The following is a 26,055-nucleotide window of genomic DNA, read 5'->3' on the forward strand; positions in this document are numbered from 1 at the left end:
CAAATATACTGAGAAGACAAGCTTCGATTAACAAAATTTAATAAAGTAATGAGCAGCAACCTGCTTCTGTCCCTGCACTGGACTCTCAAATATCCACCCAGTCTTTGGCTAAAATCAAAAAAGTCTATCTGGTCCATGGATGAACTCTCTTCAACTGCCTTACCATCAACATCTAACACGTGGAGAGAACACTGGTTCAACAATCTCCGAATAAATGGCTTCCTGGTTGAAGATTCCTGTGCTCTGCAGCCTGATTTTGGCTACCTACTACACAAATGGAAACTGTCAGACTACACTTATTGTGACTATTTCCCCCATAGCCCAGATCATTCATATCATGAACAACAACCCAAAGCGACAATTTCATTGTAACCTCCAAGACAAGGTGATGAATGAGGCCCTGGATTGGCTTTTTGGGCTAGACATTAATCACCTTGTCTTGGAGGTTACAATGAAATTGTCGCTTTGGGTTGTTGTTCATGATATGAATGATCTGGGCTATGGGGGAAATAGTCACAATAAGTGTAGTCTGACAGTTTCCATTTGTGTAGTAGGTAGCCAAAATCAGGCTGCAGAGCACAGGAATCTTCAACCAGGAAGCCATCTATTCGGAGATTGTTGAACCAGTGTTCTCTCCACGTGTTAGATGTTGATGGTAAGAATAATATTTATTCTTATGGTGAAAAGAATAAATAAATAAATCATCTACATAAAAGAAAGAACTAAGTTTGATATGTCGAATTCTAATATCAGGTTCATATTATATCAGACATAACAGAAAAGATATGACAATTTTAGAAGAGTATACAAGAGACTTTTTAGATACTATGAAGAAAGAATAGTATCAATGTAATTAAGAAAAGAAAAAAAAAGAATGGTTATCAAACAAGACCTGGAAACTCACAGACAAAAGGTGTAAAATAAAAATGCTGTTTGAAATGCAAGAAAATACAGTAATGGAAAAAAAATAGTGTCCTGCTAAATGAAAAAAAGATAAGTGTTGAAAGATGGAGATAGCATCTTGAGACTTTAAACAGAAAATAACTGATACAATAAGTACAATTATTGAGAATCCCTCTATGAGTATGGTTTTAAATATAATAGAACCAATATCTAAAAATAAAATAATTATGTAACAGAAGAAGGTATGCATTCTCCATCTTCTGCAGCAATAAGAATATAGAAATGTTTAACTAAAGAAATTGCTGTCGACAAACTGCAAGTGATGTTTAATAAAGTGCTAAACAGCAAAAGATCCTCAAAAATGGAAAGAGACAATGATAGTCATTATTCTAGAGATAAGTGACCTCACTAAATGCAAATACTAGAGAGGAATTAATCTACTGTCAGTATCAAAACTTTTGTAAAATGTCGATAAATGTAATTAAAAATGAACAGCAAAAACATTAAAGCATGAGCAAGTTGGGTTTTAGAATAGATTCAATCAGTCTCTATGGTTTAGTCAGTATTAGCGATGCCCTTTGGATAGAAAGACCTATGTTTGAATACTCTAAAATGAAAAGAACTGTTATCAGGGCTTTTCAAGAGAAGGTGAGTTAGCTAGTATCAAAAGGAAGTAGCAAAGTTTTTCCTCACAGAAACTTGGGTTTTTCATCTTGCTTGAGAGGCAACCGGGCAGAAAAACACACAATTTACAGACATAGCAGACAATGCAGATAGGATTAACCACTCCACCCTATCATAAGCAGTAATCAGATTTCCAAGAAGCCAAACATGAAAGGGAAGATGGGATGGAAGTAAATATCACAGGTTTTTGACACAGCGTGACAGTATTAATAGAAACATTATATAAGGATAATTATTAGAACTATGGAATTCCTGATAAATTTGTGAGAATAATAAAATAAATGTATAACAAAAAGGTAAGTTGACTAGCTTTCAGTGCTGTTCAGGAATCTGTCAACTTGGAAGTAAGAAATTTATTACTATAGAAACAAAGGAAGTTAGAAATAAAAGATATAAACAAAGTATTAAAATTGGTAGATGGAATGCGAGAGGATTGAATCGACCTGAAAAAGTAGCAAATGTGCATGTGGAACAATTAGACATTAAAATACTTCGATTGTCAGAGACATTCTTTGAAAGGCAATATGGAATTTTTAACTACTCTTCCAAATGGAAAGGAATATAAAGTTATGGGATGTGGAGGAAGTGAGCCAAGAAAGGAAGTTGCATTCGTTACAAAAAAGGAATTCTCACATTTAGTTATTAATGTTAATACAAAATATGGAAGAATATCAATTTTAAATATAGAAACAAAATCATTGATGATTATAAAGATTTATGCAACTACATCTGAAGATGAAGAATTCTATGAAAAATTTTAAGAAAAATCTTGACACTATTCAAGATATTGGAGGAGTGAAAGACAGTGTTAAATCATTATGGGTGACTGAAATGCTAAAATAGGAAAGAAAAGAATAAGTTCTATTGTAGATCCATATGAATATGGAAAAAGAAAGTATAAAGGTGAGACAATGCATTGCATTTTTTTTAAAAACATAAATTGATAATTGCAAACACTTTTCATGAACAAAAAGAAAAAGAAAGGCAGTATACAGGGAATCCAACAGATTTTATTATGATCAATCAAAGATATAGAAACAGAATAACAAATGCAAAAGTTATGCCCAGTGCTGACTGTGGATCAGACCACAGACTTGTGAAAATGACAATAAAGTTAAAGATGATAACTATAACAGATTCAGAACATTCAAATGGAATACAGCGCAATTAAATGACAGTAACAACAAGACTTTATTTCAGAATAATAGAGTACAGTATACATCTCTCGAATTACGTCTGGGTTCCATTCCATTAGGCAGGACGTAAGTCGATACTCAGGAGAATAATCACTCAAATCTTCCTCCACTATCACTTCTTCATTATCTTCCTTATGTGAAGGACCAGGCTGCAGTTCTTCTGGTGTAATCTTTGTTTTTTTGATGAAAATGTCCAATGTGCTTTGCTTATTCCTCTTGTTCTTTTCATCATAAATTTGTTTATAGCAAGCAAATGCATCATGCACTTTCTACTAATAAGTAGCATTCAACAATGGGATCCATGTCTTTAACCATTTTGAGAACATTTCTGCAAGACCCTTCACTGTGAATTGTTTAACTACCTCTCCTTGTTTCTCTTTTTCCTCTTCCTTTTCTTGTTCTTCCTCTTCTGCAACACGTTTTCCTCCAGTTCGACCAATTCTTCACTGGTCAACTCTTCAGAGGTACTTCCTATGAGTTGAACTATGTCGTCATCATTCACTTCAAGATTCAGGTTGTTTGCTAGGCCGCTATTTCTTCACTCAATTTACAAAAGGCTTTCATTTTTTTCAAAACTTACAAAATCGTGCACAAACCTTTTAAATGTCTCTTTTCATATGCCACTCATACATTGAGAGGTCACTTCGTGCCAAACTACAGCAATATTTTGATATCATAATAAATGCTGAATGCTTTCCAGAATTGCATGAGAGTCTGGTCATTTTCCTTCAGTCACAGAAATGGCTTGTGAAAAAGTTCTCCGTAGATAATAAACCTTAAACACTACTAAAACTCCCTGATCCATTGGTTGGATCAATGAAGTAGTGTTTGGAGGGAAAAACATGACCTTGAACTTGGTGAAGATCACCGATATAAGATGGATGACCTAGAGCATTACTAGAATTAATAAAATTTTAAATTCTACATTTTCTTTCACACAATAGCTTTCCATTTCGCTCGCATAACAGTTGATTAAGGCATCCGCAAACAATTTTTGAGTCATCCACAACTTCTTATATCTCTGCTAATGAACTGGAAGAGTATGCTTCCTAATGTTTTTGAAGGCTTGTAGATTCTCATTGTGCCATATCACAAATGGTTTCAGTTTATATCCAGCCACATTACTTCCTAACAGAATTGTAACACGGTCTTTAAGAGCTTTGAAACCAGGCATAGATTTTAGCTTTTGGTGGATGAATGTCTGCTCGGACATTTTTTCCCAAAACCAACAGGTCTCATTCATATTAAATATTTGCTGTGGCAAATAATTTTTCCCTGTAATAATTTTATTCAATTTCTCCACAAACTCCTTGGCTGGCTTCTCATCGGTACTTGAAGATTCATCGTACATTTTCACATTATGTAGCTCAAAACTCTGCTTGAATCTCATGAACCAACCGGAAAAAGTGTTGAATTCATAGTCGTAATCGTGTCCAGCTTTCTCCTTCAACAAGTTGAAGAGACTTAATGCCTTAGTGGTTATGGCCATAGTGCTAAGCAGTATGTGCTTTTGGTTCGGGTCCTCCATGCATGATGGAAGTAGCTTTTCCAATCACTGATAGGACCTTGTCATTGCTTCGTCACTATTGTTGAACTTGCAACTTCGTTTTAAGATCAATTGCTCACCTCTTTTTCTATGATTCTTCACTAGGTTTTTTAATTGGGCATGGAGGGGCCATGTTGCACAAAATATTGTGAAATATTTAATGATAAATACACAAATAACATTTTTCCAACACAAAATCAACAGAGGAACTGTGGAAGCTAAGTGCCAACTGCCGAGGGAGGTTGCCGCTGAATGCGCTGTTGCAACTGCATCATGCATTGTTGCTAACTAAAAACCTTTTTACTTTATGCTTGCTTGTGTCTTGTTCGAAAGTATAGTCTAAAATGTTATTTATTTCATTATGGGATCATGAACGTATCTTTGAAAGGACGTAACTTGAACGGATGTAAGCCGAGGGATGACTGTATTGAAAAGAAAGAAGACACCTACAGATGGATCAAGATAAAAGCAGCAGCAAAAAATCAGAAAAGCAAGAAAATTAAAAAAAAAACATGGATGACAGGAGCGACTGGAACAAATGGATAAAAGAACATGGAAAAATAATCCTAATGGAAATGAAGAACATAAAAAGATTAGATAGACCAATCAAAAAGAAAATTAAATTGTAGTTACAATCAGAAATTAAAATTTCTTAATAATCAAAACAAAATACCAAGCCAACAGTTAAAAGATAAGAATGATATTATAAATACAGAAAACAAGATACAAAGATGGAAGGAATAGAATGCCTAACAGAACTGTAGAATGACCACAGGCCTGGCAAACCTATGATCATTGTTCACTCAAATAATTCCAAAATACTTAAAGAAGAAAAATAGTATACCTAAAGAAAAATCATCTACGTCCACATTGGTGGGATCACATAATCCCACCAATATAATACGACATTGGATATCTAATCACGCCAAAGTTCATAACTTTGCAATTACTAACACTGAACTGTTATCCATTTTTCCATGCCCACAATTCCAGCCTATTCATATCATTCTGCAAGTATTGCAGATCAGCAAATAGCTGTATCTCGCCTGTCAAATCCTTCCCAATAATATTAATGTACATATAGAATAAAAGTGGACAAAAGTACTGATCCTAGTGGTACACCACTAATTACCTTAAATCTTGCAGACTCACATCCCCTGTATACCACTTTTTGATATCTATCAGTCAGCCACCCTTTTAACCACGCTAATATTTTATAATCCAAACTCATATTCTCAAATTTATGCAACGGCTTTAATACCGTATTCTGTCAAAAGTCTTAGCAAAATCCAAAAGTATCATGGTGTCCATTCCACTTGTCTAGATAATTAATTCCCCTTGTTAAGTAACATTATTATAGAATGTGAGCAGGTTGCTAAAACATGACCTTATCTTAATAGAGCCATGCTGTTAATTGCAAAGTAAAGATTCACTGTCAATCCATTTCTGAATGCAAGCCCTAACCGATTTTTTCAAAATCTTCGCCACCACTTCTGCGATATTGATTTGTCAAGAGTTGGATACATCGGTCTCTGCATCACCATAGTGCAATGGATTTATCATACATTCTTTCCATTCCTGCAGAATCTTCCCTGTTCTGAGACTCAAATTACATAGCCAGTAAAAGGAATAACCAGTTCAACTGAACACTCTTTTAGCACCCATGCTGATATACCATCAGTTCCTATTGCTGAATTCTTATTCAGTTTGTGCAACAGCTCTAATACCTCCTCTTCATACACACCTGATTTCTTAATTCAATTAAGAGGTACCAGTAAACTCAATGTTGCATACACCAGGTTGATAGCTTTCAGCAATCAACCAGGTTGATTTCAGCCAGTTGATTGGTTGTGGACTGCCTATCTTGCAGAGCCAATTTGTTTTCAAACTCTGACTTAGCTTTCCATACAACAATTGTGACTATTCCAGTTTGCTGCTTATAATAGACATCATAATTATGCAGACTGTATTCCTTACAGATCATTCGTTTCTTACAAATCTCTTGCTTAATAACATTACACATCTATTTAACTACTACCCAATTTATTCTTAGAACTCTTGGGACACATTCTGATATTGCATTATTTAAGTATTTTTTAAATGATTTCAATGCACTGTCGATATTCTTTCCATCCAATAACTGATTCCACAGTACAGAACCCAGCATACCCCTCAGATGGTCATAATTCCTGCTTTGTAGTTCAGCATGTAACCTTTTCTGAATGGAGATTCATAAACTTAATCAGTTCCCCAGTGAGTACTGCATGATCAGTCACCACGAGAGGCAGAATACTTACATCATTAACTGAAACACCCTCTGACACTATAATCAAATCTAACATTCGTTGACCTCAAGGTCCTTATGAGGAAGTTGTCTCACAACAGCTCAATAAATTCAGTTTCATTCTTCTCATGAGATTTTACTGCTACACAATCAATATTTGGATAATTAGGGTCTCCCATTATGATTTCTCTTTTTCATGCCCATCGTCTCTATTTGGTGATGCATTTCTTCATCACTAGCAACCGATCCTGGTGAATCGGTTGCTAGTGATGAAGGTCTGTAACAACACCCCACTATGTAATTGATATTGTTAAATTCCACCTCACACTAGATGGCTTCAAACTCACTGAGCATGAAAAATTGTTACTAGTATTGCAGTCATAGGTCTAAACTTGAACGATTCAAGATATTTGACATCATTAGCACCCCCCCCCGATCTTCCTCTCCTGTCTATCCTTCTTAAAAATACTCAATATCAGTTAGTGTGTCTAATTCTGATAGCCAGATCTCACTAATGCCTACAATCTAAGGTTCCAACATAATGACCAAGGCAACCAACTCTACCCCCTTTTTTCTGATACTCCTGCATGCAGACTGCAGACAAGAGTATACAAAAAAAAACATTTAGATTATTATGTCTATACACAAATGCTAGGAGTATCAGAAAAAAAGGTCTGCATGCAGGAGTATATATATACAGAGGATTTGAAATTGGAAGCGATCACCAATTAGTGTTGAGCAGGATAAAACTGAATTTCATATTAAAAAGATGGGTGTGTAAGAAAGTTTTGAAATGAATCAAATTCAAGCAACTTTCAGAGGTGAACTGTAGACTCATATACACAACCATTATTCACGAAAAAAATGAAAGACATTGAAAGCAAGAACAAAACCTTGGAGATTCAGTGGCAAATGCTAAAGAAAGCATCGATTCAGCCAGAGACATGCAGTGAGGCAATCTGCAAGGATAGAAAAATCAGAACTCCATGGTGGATTCAGAAAGTTAAAGAGTCCATCAAGGAAAAGAAGAAAGCATAATGAAAGTTCTACCAAGTAAATCAACTTATCATGAAGATATTTTCTTGATCATAAATTAGTATAATAATAATATTTGGTTTCAAGATCAAGTGTTGATCAATTTTTATTAAACTGAACCAACTGGTTTCGCCACACTTTAACTGTTGGCATCTTCAGGGCACTTATAAGTTTTTGATATTGTTTTGATATTGGCAGTTACGCATAATTGTGAGATTGTTTAAACTTATAAGTGCCCTGAAGATGCCAACAGTTAAAGTGTGGGAAAAAACTAGTTGGTTCAGTTTAATAAAAATTGATCAACACTTGATCTGGAAACCAAATATTATTATTATAAGTCAACTTATGCCCTTAGAGAATACAGATATAATGTAAGAAAGCAGAGTACCATGTAAAACTAGCTAAATGAAAGTCATGAGAAGACTTCAGTAAGAGCACAGAAAACAAATATCTGGAAAGTGGCAAAATATTCTGGAGGATATTAAAAAACTGACACTAAAGATATTCTATGTCTGGAGTAATTACTTTGAAAGACTGCCAAATGAAACAAAGAGCATTAGCATGGCATTAGAAATACTCAACAGGAATGCAGTCAATGAATACAAATCCATATTTGAAGTAGAAAAAGCCATCAAAAACCTGAAATGTGAACGGTAGCAGGAGTAGTTGATACTCAACTAGAAATGCTCGAATATGGAAATTTTACAGTACATGCACTGCATAGTTCAGAGGGTCAAATTCCAGATGAATGGAATAGAGATCTTGTAGTATCCAACTATAAAAAGGGAAATAAAATTGAAAGTGAGGAATTACAGAGGTATTTCCCTACTGAGTGTTCCTGGTAAAATTTATGCAAGTATACTTGAGAAATGACTAAGAAATATTGTGAAAGGAAAGCTTGGTGAAGAACAAGCCAGATTCAGGCCAAATAAAGGTTGTCATGGTCACATTTTCATTTTAAGACAAATAGTTGAGAAATCATAGGAATATAACAGGGATCTATATTAAAGTTCTGTAGATATGGAAAAGGCATATGACAATGTTCCAATAGAAAAGTTGTTCAAAACACTACAGTTATATGGTGTAAATAGGACAATATATCGGGTAATACACAGTCCATATCTGGGTAGTTACATCAGCAGTTAGAATTGAAGGAGGTACAGGAGAATGGTTTTGATATTAAGTCAGGTGTGAAAAAATGGTGTGCATTATTCTCACTGCTATTCATCATCTATACGGATCACATTATAAGGGAAATGTGATGTTAAACCTGATATCAAAACTGGAAATGTTAATCTCAGTTTTTTTATGCAGATTAATGTGTAAAGTACAATCCAGTACAAATCTGCAGGATTCCCTAAATAAACTGAATAATTACTATAATAAATTTGGTATGAAATCAATAATAAAAAGGCAAAGATAAAGAAAATATTCAGAAACGTCCAAAACCAACCGCATCCTGAATGGTGAAGCCATAGAACAAGTGAAACATTTTAGTTTTTACACAATTTTTGGTGGATATGGCAAATTAAATATGGAAATAGACATAGAATTAACAAAGCTGGTATGGTAGGAGGTCAACAGAGTAAATTTATATGGAATAAGAGAGAAATTAGTCAAAACATTAAACCAGCTATATACAAGCCAGTATTCAAACTAATTTTAACATATGAATCTGAGAGTTGGGTTAGAAATAACACTTGATTAAGGACTGGAGACAATACAAGACAGATACAAGTTTTCTAAGAAAGATTAGGGGAAGGGGTGAACAGATATAACAAATATTATATCTGTTATAGTAAAAATATCGTATTATAGTAAAAATGAGGATATTAGGAAATATCTTGCCCTTGTTAGTGCTCATGAATGTGTTAGCACTTCTAATCTCAGATGGTATGGTTCACATAAACAGAATGGGAGTGGAAGGAGTAGCAAAACAAGTGTTCTTTGCCAGGTTGGCAGGAAAAAGACCCAGAGGAAGAACAAGATCTAGGTGGACTGATACAGTAAAAGCACCTCAGAAAGACAGAAATATAAGATCTGATAATGTTGGAGTCTTGACAAATAGCAGATTAATTTGGAGGAAAATTGTCAGCTGACAATTTTCATATCAGGAATTTGACGATGACTGCAATAGGTCCACCCACTGATTACTGTTCTCACATTTGGCATGCTGTCTGTAAGAGCCTCCTAAAAATACTTCACTTAGTACAGAAAAGAGCAATTAGAAATTTATGATCTCTCACCACTTCAGTCCAATCTTTTTCACAACAACATTATGTTTTTGCTGCTTGCATTTTTGCAAACATTCATAGTCACTGTTCATCAGAACTGCCATTGATAATTCTCTAAACAGTAATGTAAATCTGTTAAACAGATGCAGCAGCCGCAATGCATAGTTCACAATTCAACTCAAAATTCTCAAAGCATGTTTCTTTCTCTTACTAGAAAAAAAATTATATTTTATAATTAAGTCATTACAATATTTTATAATGACATAATTCTAATAAGTGCATAGCATACTCCTAATTTTATTTTCTTATTTAAATATTTTTAATTAAATTTTTTTTCTTATTTTCCTTAATATAAATTAGAAAAATATTGTAAAAGATATAGATTTTCACTTGTACTTACTACATCAGTTGAATTACCCGAATGCTCTGCAGATGCATGTTCCAAAAGAGAAGACTCACTGAAACCCATCTTTCCACAAAATGGACAAGTTAGTGACTGAGGATGGCCTACAGATATTGCTTCTCCTCCATAATATAAATCTAATGAATAAAATATATAGATTATAATCATTACCACACACAAAATGCATGATGTTATCTAAAAATAAGTTATTAAATAGCCTTTTTGAACAATAAATCCCATTCTCAACGAAAGTAGTAACACTGCACCAAAACATGAGCTATGGGTTGAACATGTGTTGCAGTTCCCAATAGGGTGGTTCTCAGCCCTCAGCAAAAAAGAATGTATAAGGTCAATGTGGCCTATGGAATGCCTAACAAGAACAACTTCTCTATATTCCTATGCAGAGTGGACTGGCAATGCTTAATTATGAACTTTTATGATGCAATTTGTTTGTATTATCTTCCCAGCTATGATGAGTGTAACTGATATGAATTAATTTTTATTTTACTAGCTGTTTGTAGGGAACTAACAAACAATCAGAAAAGTTCCATGCTGAAATAGCAGCTGCATCTGCAGTCATGTTTCCTTGAATTCCAGTATAGTCTGGAATCCAGTACAAACACAATTATTTGAGAGAATAAATGTTGTGCTTGAGAAAGTATTAGACCATAAACAAGAGAACAGCCTATAAAGAGAGCTCTGAATGTGAGTAAATCATACATCTTTGGTAGCATTCTTCAAGTGTTAATGCAAGCTATATGGCACAAAGCTAAGAAGTATTAGTAACACTGCATTCCCTTCTGATCTGCTGAAAAAAAAAAAATCTCACAAACATAATTTACTATTATGTTTAGTTTTACAGTACTCCAAATCTTACAGATTAATGTAAATCTTGACCTGAAATTAAATTTGGTTATATAAGAATATTATATTTTAAGTTTTGTCTTTATTGTCATTATTACTGAACATAACATACACATGAATAAAGACTTCATGAAATTTAGTTATATTTTAATAACTAAATTACTTATTTTGATGATATAATCATTTAAGAACTGTGTGGAAATGCTGAAATTGTATGCAGTTTTATCTTATTGTAATAGTTTTGTTACATATGATGCTGTGAAAGAGAGATACTTTATGACTTTCGTTTTGTGTAGTGACCATCACATGCAAAGGATAGCTAAAAGTATTAAACAGCTGTTTAATACTTTTAGGTATCAAATGCTAGAAAAAAAATATATATATATAAAAAACAAGCAAGTTTGTCTGTCTGTAAATTCTAAACTCATTTTATAGGTCATTTCATTCAGTCAAAAGTAATATTTATTTTTTTATGTGACTCCCAAACAGTGATATGATGGGTGAGCTAATTTTTTTTCCTTTTAATTTATTTTTTTACATAAATTAGAAACCCTGCTCTAGAATTCAAATATGGAACTTGTTTTTTAGTGTTCAATAAGTAGCAGTAGTCTCGCACTATGTAATGAAATTCATCTCCTACTTAAAGGTGCACTGTTATTTGCCTTCAAATCCCACTGAAGGCAAACACCTATGCCTTCAGTGGGATTTGAGCCTGGTTAGAGAATGGATATGCAACCACTTGGCCAACCAGGCTGGGAAAAATTTTGTAACCACAATGTTTCTTTATTAACTGGCAGAAAAACCCTTAAACAATTTTCAAAAAGGAGTTTGGGACTGTCCATCAATTAAGAGAAAGAATTATCCAGAATGTTATTCTCTAGAGAAGAAATTTATATGTATATCTTTTGAATAAATATTTTTGAGTAAAATTCAGAGTGAAAGAATGAATAAGTAGAAACTAGAACAAAGACAGGAAGATAGTGATTAAGAAGAATTTTATTTTTAACTTAACAGTTAGAAGAATTAGTGTAATTTTGGGCTGAATGCTATTTGTAACAAACTACTTAAACTGATTAAACATTCCCACTAAGAAGGAAAAAAACCAATGCATATATGTTTATATCCATAATTTGATTGGACATGACATCATGAGGTGTCATACGCTGACTTGGTAATATACACACACACACACACACACACACACACTGATCCCATACATGAGAGATCAAAGAACCTACAAGCACATCAGTGCCATGGGTAGGGTGCAGGTGAGGATGGAGAAAAAAGTTCGATATTTTTTTTTCGAAGTATTAGGTTGTAGTGGTGTTTGGAAATACTTCACGAGGAAGGCTGTTCCAGAGGACATATAAACAAATAAAATAAAAAAAGAGGAAGAGAAGAAGCAGGTTCAGTGTCTTTGCAACACAAATGGTCCTCTGGTAGGGTAGGCTTTTCTTGGTTACAACTCTACGAAAACCAGTCACTTCAGTTATACTGTAAAAATAATCATAATTAAAATTCTAAATATATTTAGGAATTGCTTATGTTAAAATGTTTATTAGTTTTAGTTTCATAACACGCATTGTCGGCACTTGCAATGTGCCCCTTTACATATCAAATTTGTCAAAAGTGATATGTAAAGAAGTTAAAAAATTGATGTACTTACCAGATTTGATATTAGTATTACTTACAGGAATTTTATTGTAATTTAAAATATTAAGTTTTGTGTTTTTATGAAGACATTCTCTCTTGTTGCTAACGGAGACAACGAATGTGTCAGCCATTATTTATACCTAACTTCTTGCTTACCAGTTTCTTGGAGTGCGCATGCTCGCCAAGAAGTTTGATGTGTGATTGACAGCTGACAAGTTCGGTATCGAAGCAACGAGAGAGTAAACAGGATAGCGTTCGGAAGGAATTTAGAACACAGGCCGGCAGATATTTAGGTTCGGAGGAACTTAAGAGTTTTTTATGTGACAGTCGGAGGAAAATTAATAGTATATTCCGAAAAAGGAATCGTGGAACTATTAAGTTTTAATGTGGAGTAAGTATGTGGATAAATAAAAGAAAATATTGCTATATATGCGTTTTAAACGGAATATTGGAGGAAACACTAATTGAAAGATTTATAGGAGATTCCGTAAAGGAAATCGTAGAACTGTAAGTTTTTTTTAATTCGAAGAGTTAAGACTGTCAATAAGCATTTAGTGAATAAAAGAAGAATTTGCTATTTACATTCTAAAGGAATGTTCGAGAAAACTCTGATTAGGAAGTTTCATCTGTATTAAGGACGCCAGATCTGACTATTATTTCTACTGAAGAAAAGAGACAGAATTAAGTTCGGAAAAATTAATGTGTGCTACATAAGTGATGAGAAAGGATCCTGTAAAAATGAAGAATAAAGTCATATGTCTTTGGAGAAGGGCCTTGACAGAGAGAGAAACTGGCTATGAACATTTTGTCATTTTGAAAACAAAGTGTTTAGTCTTAAGTGTAAGTTTATTTTAAAAAGGCCTTGGATCCAATTAATTTGTAGTTATGTAATATTGTTTGAAGTGTATATATATTGTTTTTGTTCTATTAAATGTGTTTATTTTGTATTTGGTCTTGAGTCAGTGATTATTTGGATTCTGAAAGAAAGAGTTAAGATCATTGCACCAATTGGAGTGAACTCTTGTGCATATAATAATATATAGGTACACTTGGAAATAAAAAAAATAATTGTTAGAAACAGAGATCATCTCTATGGTAGGATTAATAATATGATAATATTTATGAATATTCTCTTTATATAAAAATCCACCAATTATTAACAATACCATCCATCATGCATTTCACTGAGGGTCTACACTTCCCCTTTCTTTTACTGAGGACTTGACGCTCTATTACTGTTTTGAGAAGTCCTCCTTTCTTTCTTTCTATGTGTACAAAGTATTTCAGCTTTCTACTATCAATAGTCCTTGTCTTAAATTTCAACCAATCCTTTCTAGAATCCAACCATTTGTCAGCCTTTCAAAATATAAGATCTCCAACAATTTCCTATAGCAGTGCATCTCAAAAGCAGCTATGCTTTTCTTATTAGACTTGGGATTCCATGTTTCCTATCCAAAAATAGCTATCAAAAAAAGAAAGAAAGATTGACATTCAATTTAGACTTAAACTTGTACTTAAAGTCAAAAACTAACCCAATCCTTTTGTAATTATGCTACCTCATCTAGAACTAACTCTTCACATTTTTTAAACATTTCTGACTGATATTCTTCAGCCATTGTGTCTGTTTCTCCAACATCTGCCTTGTGATCAGATTCCACATTGATTCTGAAATCCATGGATCTTTTGATATTTTAACTGGGCTTAGATGTTTCTTGGCTGTGTCCTATATCACAACCTTGATTCCATTCCAGACATTTCAGGGTGTTCTACTTATCTACAAAAGACCATCTAACTTTTTTTGAAGCTTTTTCTCTGAATGCTGAGAATTACTCTGACATCCAGTCTAGCTGAGACGGATTTGGAAGGCTACAGAGTCAGTCTTACAAGCTGATAGTGTGCACATCAAAGATGCTTGTCTTCCATTGTTGATGTGCAAGGATGTACATAATAGGCATGTCATAGGTGTTTCTGAAAACAGGTAACAGGTATTAGAAAAAACTAATCTGTTAGCATAAGCAAATTGCAACAGTCTTTCACCATGGGCAATGCATTATATAAGAAAAATTCAAATATTCAGTTTAAATTATTTATTTCTTCAAATTATTTCATGCTGCTCCAAAAAATCAGTCAGAAAAGAACAGCAAAGCTTATTATTTAAATGAAATGGAGCTGACCTTCTATATCCAAACTTACACTAATAAGATAATTACTCATTTGAAATTTTTATGTTAAAGAGGGAGAGTGAGCAACAATTAGAACATACCTGAATTTTGGTGGTAATGACGATGCTAAACTTTAGTAATGAGTTTGGCTTCCAAAAATATGGAAGATATCCAGTAGATAAGATTATGATAATGGAGTGATTGAAACAAATGCATAAAAGGAATATAAAGATTAAAAGGCAATAATAAAAAAAAATTATGACTTTAAAAAGGAAAGAACTTCAAAGCCTCATGCTGCGAGCTTCCAATGGTTATTGAGGTCATCATTACCTCCGAAATTTAGGTCATCTTTTAATTGTTACACTCTCATTCTCTAACATAAAAATTTCCAATTAGTAATTATTTCATTAGTGATTTAATTTACAAAAATAAGCTATTAAGATATGGCCTAAGTTTGGATTCACAAGGTCAGATCCATTTCATTTTATTCTCCTATAGGGAGTAGGCAAAGCTGTTTTAGCTCTTAACTTTTGGAGACTGATGAGGCAATTCAATCTCCACCAATAGTCAATCAGAGATGGCTGACCCAAGACTATCACTAATTATAACCAGCATCCAATGAAGAGATGGCTGATAAATGCTGCCATCTTGTGCCACCTTATTGCCTGAGATAGTGTGGGCTCTACTATCAATTTTCTTGAGTTCATGGAATGAGAATCCCTACTTGCCCATACAAGAAATCGATTAACTTGGAAACCAGTTGAAGAAAGGGGTTAGAAAACATTCTTCTAGTTGGCAACTAGATTCAAACTTAGAACAGCTCTCTTTGGGCAGCTAGCACTGTGGATGCAACTGTCATTCCACAGATCCCCCTTCACATACCAGCTTCTAGGCAGAGCTTGTGCCTTTTAAATGTGCATATACCAAAGCAACTATGATACTGAAGGTTATATTCTCATAAGCTCTCTGGTAAATTTTTGAAATTTAAGGTTCTTTCTACATTTGCTCTAAAATATAGTTGGATACATAATAAACTATTTTCATATAATAACAGATGGTTTTCCTAGTAAGCTGATAATGTCTGCCATTTTCTTTGTTTGTTTCTTCCTTGAGCAGAAATTGTGTCTTGTTAATGAATCTAGTTAGGCACTTTGCAAAAAAAAATATAAATCCTAAATATGTCTGAGAAATGTAAAAGTGACGAGAATATGTGTACTCACAATGATAAGAAGAGACATTATAAATAATGAGTTTAAAAGTAAAAAATTATTCAAGAACATGAAAAAGGTAATAAGTTCGTAGGCATTGCATGCTTATGAAATTAATGAATCAACTGTTAGAACTATTATAAGAGATAAAGTTTGCATTACATAGCACATGTTTAGCCAATGCAACCAAGAGGCATACGAATAGAATATATGAAAACACTGGCAATTTGAATTGAAGACATGCAACAACAGAGGCCAATAAGCTTATGCTTACAAAAGAGGAAAAATCTAAGACGCTAGTGCATGCTGTAAACTGACTTACCAACCCCGTTGTAAGGTCTGTTTTTTTTTTTTTTGTTGTTGTTTGTTTTTATTAACTGATTTTACTCTTTGTTTATAGTGAAATAATACAATGTACAAAAATTAACAAAATTGGATATGAGGTGCTACCCAGAAGTTTGGGAAATTGACCAAACAAAAATGACTTAGCCTAAATCCTAGTTTACACCATCTCCTTTGAAGTGTACCCAACAAGCCCATTTCTATGCATCCCTGGAAGTCCTCAAGTGTGACTGTATTGAGTACCTCCTGCTATTCTGCCTGGATCTCAATTGTGTAAAAAGCCCTTTCAGCCAGAATTTCATCTTGGGGAACAGAAAAAAGTCAGAGGGTCAGTGGGAGATCAGGCGAATAGGAAGGGGGGGTAGGGTAGAATGAATGTTGCATTTTTGGAAGCCAGAAACTGTCAAACAATGACTGATGTGTGGGCCCAGTCATTCTTCCACTTGTTTGGACACATGCACTGAATGCTGCTTCAAAACCTCACAGTAAAACTTTTAATTCAGATCTAGGACTGTTTAAAGGTGGTAACTTTGCACTATATAAAAAAGACCACTTCAAACCGTAATTGCTTAGCTGATACAGACAGAAGATCATAAGTTTCTTTCCATATGCAGCATGAAACCTGTATATGGTTTCATGCTGCATATGGAAAGATGGCAAAATTATGTCCTTTAGCTACAACATTCATTTCATCTCTTGAGTGAGTAGAAAATGTGACAGGTTGATTACCCGTTTGTCAGTAGGCTGTACGGTGTGAAAAATTGAGTGGTTACTTTTAGGGTTGTCAAATTTTTGTTCCAGATTACTTTTAAAGTTATGAACATCTTTCTTGCCAGATTCTCAACAGATATTTGCATATGACATTATATAATTCAGGAGTCCATATTCTTTGGATCACATTATAAATTATTAATAGTGAAATTATACAATGCTTGGAAAGAAGTCAATGGACATACTCATGGGCAAAGTGCATTGTGCTATGTAATGAGGCATGTGTTTGCAGCTGGTATAAAGTGAAGAAATATGATGCTCCCAAGTCAGTATAACTGTGTCCAGGTGAAATGGCTCCAAGAAAAAAAACTGACGTAATTTGAAATTATGTCGTTGCGATAGGATGCCATGTTGCAGGCCTATCTGTTCATCCCAGATCAACAATCAGTGATACCATATTGAGATGGAAGCACAGAGTCAACTGCAAGTGCTACCTGCAGTGGATGACCCACCACAATTACTGAATGCAACCGTAGGGTGCTATGAAGGTAATATGTAAAACCCACCATTCATCAGTCAACACACTGAGTGCTGAGTTTAAGGCATCAACTGGGACATGAATCTGCACAAAAACATTTAAAACCAAGGCTCACAACATGAGTTTCCATGGTAGGACTGCAAATATGCAAGCTCCACATTACCCAAATCAACATGCAATGTAGTACGTGTACAGCGGAATATTGAAGATTAAAAAGCCGTGTGATGGAGCAATGAATTACGCTACACCCTCTACCAAGCAGATGAATGGGTGTGGCAAATGCCCAGTGAACAACTCTTCCCAGAGTGTGTAATCCCAACTATGAAATTCAGAGGTGGTGGTGGTGTGATGGCATGGTCCTGTTTTAAATGGTTTGGCCTCGGATCTGTTTGTGGTGCCACAAACATTGAAGTCCAAGAGGTATCTAAACATTCTGGACAATGCATTGTTTACTATTTTGTGGCATTTCTATGGAAATGACCATTGTCCCTCAACTGTATTGAACATCTGTGGGATGAACTGGAGTGTCGGGTGAGTTCAAGGGATGTCTGCCCCACAACAGTCCAGGACCTCATTACATGTGTATGGGAAGAATGGTCCAAAATTTCCACTGATCACTAGCATACACTTGTGAAAGTATGCTCCATATGACTGCAGCGGTCATGGCGGCAAAAGGCAGTCCTACATCTCATTAAGGTGGGTGCTGTGGCAGTTTATTTCTCACACTATGGTAATCATTAATTTCTTTCCAGATAGCGTATAATGTTGTATAGTCCTACTTATAAACTATCAAAAGCTTTATCTAGTCAAATGGAAATATCTCCTTCCCACTTACAGAATGTTGCAGATTTCATCGCTAAAGTGAAAGACCTCCACCTTCAATGCTCTGATAACATGGCGAGTTTTGACATGATTTTCCTCTTCACTAGTGTTCAATTAGATAACTGCTCTTTAATGACTTTACAGTTGACATTAAGTTACTTGATTCTGCTATACATTCTGGATACTTTTCCTGACAAGGGAATCTATACAAGTAGGTGGAAAGTTGTACCACGGATCCCCCCCCCCATTTGTCACCGCTTGTATCAACTTACTTCAGGGAACACTTGGAAGAACATTTCCTCACTACTATCGCCCCCTTGTCCTTCCACTTGGTTTTGTTATGTTGACGTGTTTGCTATTTGGCCATACACAAATGGAGAATTAGTTTCTTAGATAAAATTAATCCCTTTTTTTCCTAGCATTAATTTATGTTAGTAAATGAAAATAATAGAGTCCTTCCTTTATTGGATTCACTTGTAAAGAGGGAAGTGGATGGCATCCTCAGCTTTTCACTTTATAAGATATTGTACCTACTTTTACTGGAAGACCGATTCTTTTGTGTGCAGCACCCTACACAAAAACTTGGCATTGTAAAGACTCTTGCCCACAGAGGCACATTACCTGTTCCTCATGAGAACACACTCAGACAAGCATTACAATCTATAAAAGAGAACTTCATTATGAACAGATATTTTTCATCCAAATTATAGCACATCAAAAGAAATCTCCACTTGCATTCAAAAGTCATAAAAAATTTGAATTCCAAACAAACTTTGGGACAATAAACAAGATTTCAATAATTCTACCTTCCACCAAAGTTAAACTTCACATGTGGCTCATCTGGGAGTGTAGCAGATTCCTTGTTCCTGCAATTTTTCCTATTTTAGCCAGACTGGTCATAATATGCATACATCCATTTCCTCCAATCTGAGAAATCTCATCTTGTGGAACAGAGTTTCTACTAGCCAGGATTCTATGAGACAACATAAATATTCCTCACAGAAGTTCTTTCACATTCAAGATACTTCTCAAAGAATGTTATGAAGATCTTTGGAATCACCCAAATCTTAATCAGAATGATGGCAAAAAAAATTCTAAATTCTGGGAAATAGTAACTCTGAACTCTCATAAATAATAATATGCTCAAATTGTAATATCTGTAGTGTTTATACAATTTTTTTTTGTGAGTTCATTGTATATATGTGGCTGTGTGTGTGTATTCTTTTTTTTTTTCATATTTGATTAGATAGATATTTAATCTCAAACCTTATGTATGTTTATACATGTATTCTCTGGCTGATTCAGCTGGCATGCCATGCATATATATATTTCTATTCATTGTATGCAAATAATCATTTTTGTTGTATGTGTATCTACATGCAATTCTAGATGCAAATGTTTAATTTAACAGTAAATTTAAATTTAGTAATTCTCTAGTTAAACCTGACGTGCCCCATCTACTTTTACATCTTGTCATGAGCTTCTTCCCTTTACCTTTCGGCTACATTTGTTTATAGTTGCATTAATGACTATGTTCTCAGTTTCCATGAGTTCCTAATACTACTATGTGACTGGCTTGAAAGTGGCAGGACAGAAGTACTTTGTGACATCTATTCAGTTCTCACTGTGTTTTCACTCTGATAATGTGATGAGATGCTCATCGTGAAATATTAGTGATTTACATTAAATTATTTCATTATGCAATTTTATGTGTATAGTCATTTGATTAAAAGGGAAAAAACTACCATGATTCACCATAGCATATACAGAATAACTTTTATTTCAGAAATCAACAGCAGATTTAAAGAAACAACCCAAGTGAAATAAATGTGGTTGTGTTAAACTTCCCAGGTTAGGGAAAGAATTTTTATACCTCCTCCAAATTTCTAAGTGGAGCATTCTCTATGGACTTGAAGTTTTTAGTCTAACATCTTCAATTTATTTGTGTTATAACAATATTTATACTATATCTCAGAAGATGTATCTGTGATAGAGATGAAATATTAGAACTATTATGTATAATTATTTTTGTGCTTTTTTCGTTCTGTTAAATGTAATTATGATTCAACTCACAATTACATGTTTCATGTTTTCCAGCAATCCCCTATTAATAGACTTCATACAATAATTTCAGCTCTTATTTCAAATACTGATTTGGCAACCATTAATGCTGTTTTTGTTTGAATTTAGTAATCTTTAGCCATACAGATAACAGATTTATATGGCTAGTGATAACTACCTAAGTAAAGCAAAAACATACAGATAAAACAGGACTCCAGCTCTGAGGTTTTTTCCCCTTCACTAGAGGTCAGGCTAGTAGAGCTAATGGTTGACCAAATTGATATTCTGGCATACTAAGTACTGTAACATAGCTTATTTAATATGAAAATCGAAACACTGAGTAATTATCTTGGTTTTTATTAAATTATGGCTATTCGCTTACCATAACAATACTGATCATATAACTATGAAAAAAAAGTCCTCTTCTTGGCTAGGAAGTTTTGAAGAGTATGTTATGGGAAAATCAATGAAACCAAAGGAAGACAAAACTTTAAAATCATCAGCAAAAATCAGATTCTTGTGACGGATCTCCAGTTGTGACCTTCTAATTCAAGAAACTTAGTTGGAGGGAAGAGAAGATATGCCATTTCAGATGAGTAAAATCTAGAATCGGAAATTCTAAATCTAACGATTCAGAAAAGACGTTAAAAATTGATTTAAGCATTTGGAAATCAAAATGTTACAAATCTTAAGAAAAATTTTAAAGATATTGATATTCATAATTTGTATTATAAATATAAATGTTCAGACTAAAGCAAACAGAAATGTTCAGAAAGAAATTACAACATGCATGTTTTAGAACAATATTATTATCTAAGACCTCCAGGGAGTCAAGGGCTCATCGATAGAGGCTGTAAATCACCCAATCCAGCTATCATACCTACCCTTGAATTCATTCACACTAGATGCACTCACTACCCATAAGGGCAAATTATTCCACTCACTCACTGCTCTCTGGGAGAAAAATTGAGAACCTTAACTTCCATGGATGCCCCCCCCCCCCCGTGTTCTCTCCCTGCCTTCCATATAACGAAAAATTTCATCAGTTGAAATGCTATAACACCCATTTAAAAGTTTATAGATCTCTATCATATCACCCCTCTTTCTCCTGTTAACCAGAGTCTGTAATCCACATACTTGCAATCTGTCTTCATAATCTAAATCCGGATATAATCTTGTAACTCTTCTTTGCACCCTTTCCACAGCTTCTTTATCCCCTTGGAATCCGGGAAACCAAATCTGTGCACAGTAATCCAAGTGTGGCTTTATCAAAGCCTTATAAAGAGGCAAAATTACTTCTTTATCCTTACATGTCAAGGTTCGCTTCAACATACCAATTATCCTCTGAGTTGTATTTGCAACTTTTGCTATGTGACCTTTGAACTTTAAATTCTTATCCATCAATACACCAAGATCCCTTGCCTCTTCAGTTTCTTGTAGCATAACCCTGCTAATATAATATGCCGCTGGAACTCTAATCACAAAATGATCACAAAACAGCATACATTTATTTTTATTTTTTTGTCACTCTCACCCATGAAAGGTTACAAATGCATAGTATATTAGTACTGTGTACAGGCTCAGGTTTATTATATAAATGTGTGTGTATATTTTTGATTTCATTTTTTTACATAATCAGGAAAACCAAACCTAGAAATCAAATACTGAATTTTTTTCAAGCCATTTCAGATCTCTAATAAACAGAGCAGTGGTTTTACTGGACAATGAAATTTATCTCCTACATAAGGGCATTCACTAACATCCTTACCTACGACAGGATGATTCAATCCTATCCTATAGCCTGTTGGTTGGAGTGCAGGCAAGTTAACTAAACTATCACTTGGCTAACCAGGTCAGCTGCTTTAATGTTACAACAATAAGCAAAATTGAAAGCAATAATTTTTTTTTTCTGATCTGTCTTATGACTCAAAAATTCTTCTACTTCTTCCCTACTAGAATCATCCATGGGATCATATGTACAAATATCTCACTGTCCAATTTCCTTGCCCACATCACTCAACTTGAAATTGGCTCCCATTTGAGAAAACTGATCTTCAGTGTTGACTATAGCAGCTATTTTCTCCTTTTTCATATCCCTAAATAAAAAATGTAAATTGAGTAGATCACCTTACATCTTTTATTTGAAAAGAAAACTGATTTGTTTTTGTCTTCTTGGTTCTGGCAATCAGGATTGTTGCTTCTTATCTTCAATTCTGTTAAGGCTGTTCCAGTGTCAGACTTTTGAATGTTCAGCAGGTTCCCTCACAAAAACAGTAGGAACTTGTATAACTAAGTAACATTATAGGTGGCATGATATTTAATTTGCCAACAAAGAATACAATTTGGTCTGTAAGTCCTCAACTGACTACTGTTCATCCCTGTTTATTCAAACAAGTGAACACCAATAATAGGATATGCCATAGGAAGGTAAGGACTGGACATCTCAGAAGACCCAGTCAGTGCCTAGCATTCCTTATAAGCTATGTAAGTCTTCTTTCAGTTATCTAGTTTTGATCCTTAAGTGACTAAGTACTAAAAAGTATGTTTTCTATAAAAGATAGAAAAAACTCATTTTCAGAAATTTAAAAAGTGAAACCTTAAAAAACTTGTTTAAGAATCATTAGACTTGAAAAACTTATTTTATTTATCAAGAATAAATAATTGAGTCATGCCAGGTAATTTTGCTAGATCTCTTCATTAAAAAGGTGTGGCTTTTGTTATGTTTATATTTTTCTTAAGTTTAATGCTAGAAACTAAAACTTTCGGTGTTCATTTTTGTTATGGCTACAAACAAGTATTTCACCAGCAAAGGTTCGTCGATTAGAGCCTCTGCTACTAATGACTCACGCAAAAAGTTAAGCAAGTTTGAGTGCAGTTAGTAGTTGGAAGGAGTTCAATCGTTCGATGCTGTTGGCACACTCTCCCTTGATGAGTCTTTGGACTCCCTGGCAGTGTCGCATAATAATAATAAACATGCTCACTTACAGAATATGAATGATCCTCTGAGTACTATTCTGACTGCCAGCTTTAATTACTCGAGGAATTGCATAAGTCAAACAAATTTTTTAACGTTCAGTAATTGCAAACGAGTCTTTGCTTTAATTCTAGAATGCATTTTTTCTTAACTTTTTTTTTTTTTTTTTTGTGTGTATGTTTTATAAGGTATTTTATTACTGTTAAACAAGATAAGTATTTGGTTTGGAGCATAACAAATGACTTGAAAACTTATTTTATTTATCAAAAATAAATTAATGAGAAGAACCAACCAAAGTTTTGCAAATGTTACTTAAATCATAATAGCTAAGATGCTTAATTCTAGTATTAAAATATTTAACTGACAGTTTTAATTTTCATTAAGTTTTGTTTTTTTATGTACTTTTTAAGCATATTTAACTATATGCTTAATTTCTACTTTAAACTTCATAAAATTTCTAGTTTCATTTCAGAATGACTCACAACACTGCTTACAACAGAATGCTACCCTGAGCAGCTGATTTTATAACTATTCATGGCAAAGTGAAATAGAGCAAAAATCTCAAAATTCTATATAACATCTGGAAAAAAGTCAATTTAGTTAACTAAATTGATCCATCTCTACAGGCTCACTCCAACTACTTCTTGCAAATGTTTTACCTTATGACTTTTTTATATGTACTTCCAATAATGGATTTCTATTTAAGATACTTTCATCATAATTTTATCAAGCCATGTATTAACAAATATAAAATGAGTTAATCAATAATAAGGATTATGGCAGCATTTACCTAATAAACCTACATGATTCTTTCCATAGTTTATAACAGACTGCTAGTGCTGTACACACTATTGCATCTTCCTTTTATGCTTAATGTATAGTCATACCTAATAACTAGGCTCAGAAACTTGACCACTGTTTATGATCTGTGTTAATCCTATCTATTATGTCTGTAAATTGCACGTGTTCTTGCCAGTTTGTCTGTTTTGCAAGATGAAAAACCAGTTTTCAGGAGGGAAAGTTGCACCACTTCCAAATGAGTCCAACTAACTGATCTGAAAGCCAAGATAAAAATGTTCTTTGTGTCTGGAGAGGATTTGAAAACCAAAGGGCACTGTCAATATGAACTGGGTTACAGTCCACATTGGTCTGTATATTTAGATTAATCATAAGTTAAGAAAAAAAATTTATAAGAAACAATGGCTTTTGGCATAAATACACAGAAGTGCACAACATATTGAGAATGGGCAATTCATTAACATCTAGTGAGGTCTAAGCAACTTCTTTTCACTTGTGACTCCTAAAAATAACCTCTTCACACTTATATATCAATTACAAACAACCATTCTCAGAAGCATTAATGATGGTGTGCTGGCCATTTAAAGATCTCAGTATCAGATTATAGGAGAAAACTAGTTATGCAGCTGTCATGAGGTACATCACAATCAGCTTTCTTTCTAAAATAAATTTTAATCCATAATATTAACTGATTTATTAGCCTTGTGGATAGGAACTGCTCGATTTCCATTAATTTTTGTGTTGCTACATATTGCAGTATGAATATTTTTTTAAATTTTCAATTACAGAAATAAAGAAACACAAATTAAGGCATAAAAAAAAAACATTTCTAACATACCATAATCTCCTCTTGTTAAAATACATTGCACTGGATGGCTTGTTGTGTGATGTGAAGTTGTAGAACCAGCCTCATAACATGTAGCACATAGGTCATAATCATAACACACTAGGCATTTATACCTCCTTCCAAGAAAATTATCCTTCTGGCATGAGTCACAGCTTACACCTACAAATATCAAATCCTAATATAAGGTTTTTTGTGCTCAGAAAACAGAATTTAACATTTAAGATGCCAATTTTACTGGTCCCTACATAAATTCTTGATATTGTATATATATCTTTCTCTCTCCATGCACAGAATGAATAATTTAAATTTTGTAAATTATTAACTATGCACTAGTATCTAATCATACAAATATGAGAACACAAAATGTGAATAGAAATGATCTGGACACTTTAAAGAAAATAAATATTTAATGAAATATTTTCTTCCTTCATTTAAAGTCATTTGATTATTTGAGTTTCCAGCTGCAATATGTTATCATCATATATGCACTATATACCAATAATTGTCCGGACACTTTAGCAATTTACAATTGAAACCAGCAGGCGAACCCTAGTATCAGGTATCTCCACCATTGGCTTTGTTCACCTCCTGCATCCTTTGAGGGAGGTTTTCTACCAATGTGCTACAGATATCAGGAGGAATTTGTCTCCATTCCACCATCAAAGCAGCACTCAGTTCAGTGACAGATCAAAGATATGCTGCTCTGGACCTCAATTACTGCTCCAGTTCATCCCACAGATGTTCTATGGAGTTGAGGTCAGGACTCTGCATAGTCCAGGGCAGTCGTTTA

General features: G+C 34.0%; 1 protein-coding gene across 1 annotated transcript in view; it reads right to left on the reverse strand.

The window, feature by feature from the left end:
• LOC150110532 (E3 ubiquitin-protein ligase KCMF1-like) overlaps nt 1-26,055 on the reverse strand; it is a 111,665-nt gene that overhangs the window by 43,264 nt on the left and 42,346 nt on the right. Inside the window, exons 2-3 of the mRNA XM_090394593.1 lie at nt 25,257-25,424; nt 10,283-10,422 (exon numbers count right to left, since the gene is read on the reverse strand). Coding sequence (XP_090250719.1) covers nt 10,283-10,422; nt 25,257-25,424 — 308 coding nt within the window. The remainder of the gene's footprint in view (nt 1-10,282; nt 10,423-25,256; nt 25,425-26,055) is intronic.

The sequence above is a fragment of the Typopeltis vanoorti genome, chromosome 1 (genome assembly GCF_054136105.1).
Source record: "Typopeltis vanoorti isolate ZY-2024b chromosome 1, IOZ_Tvanoo_1.0, whole genome shotgun sequence".
Taxonomy (NCBI): Eukaryota; Metazoa; Arthropoda; class Arachnida; order Uropygi; family Thelyphonidae; genus Typopeltis; species Typopeltis vanoorti.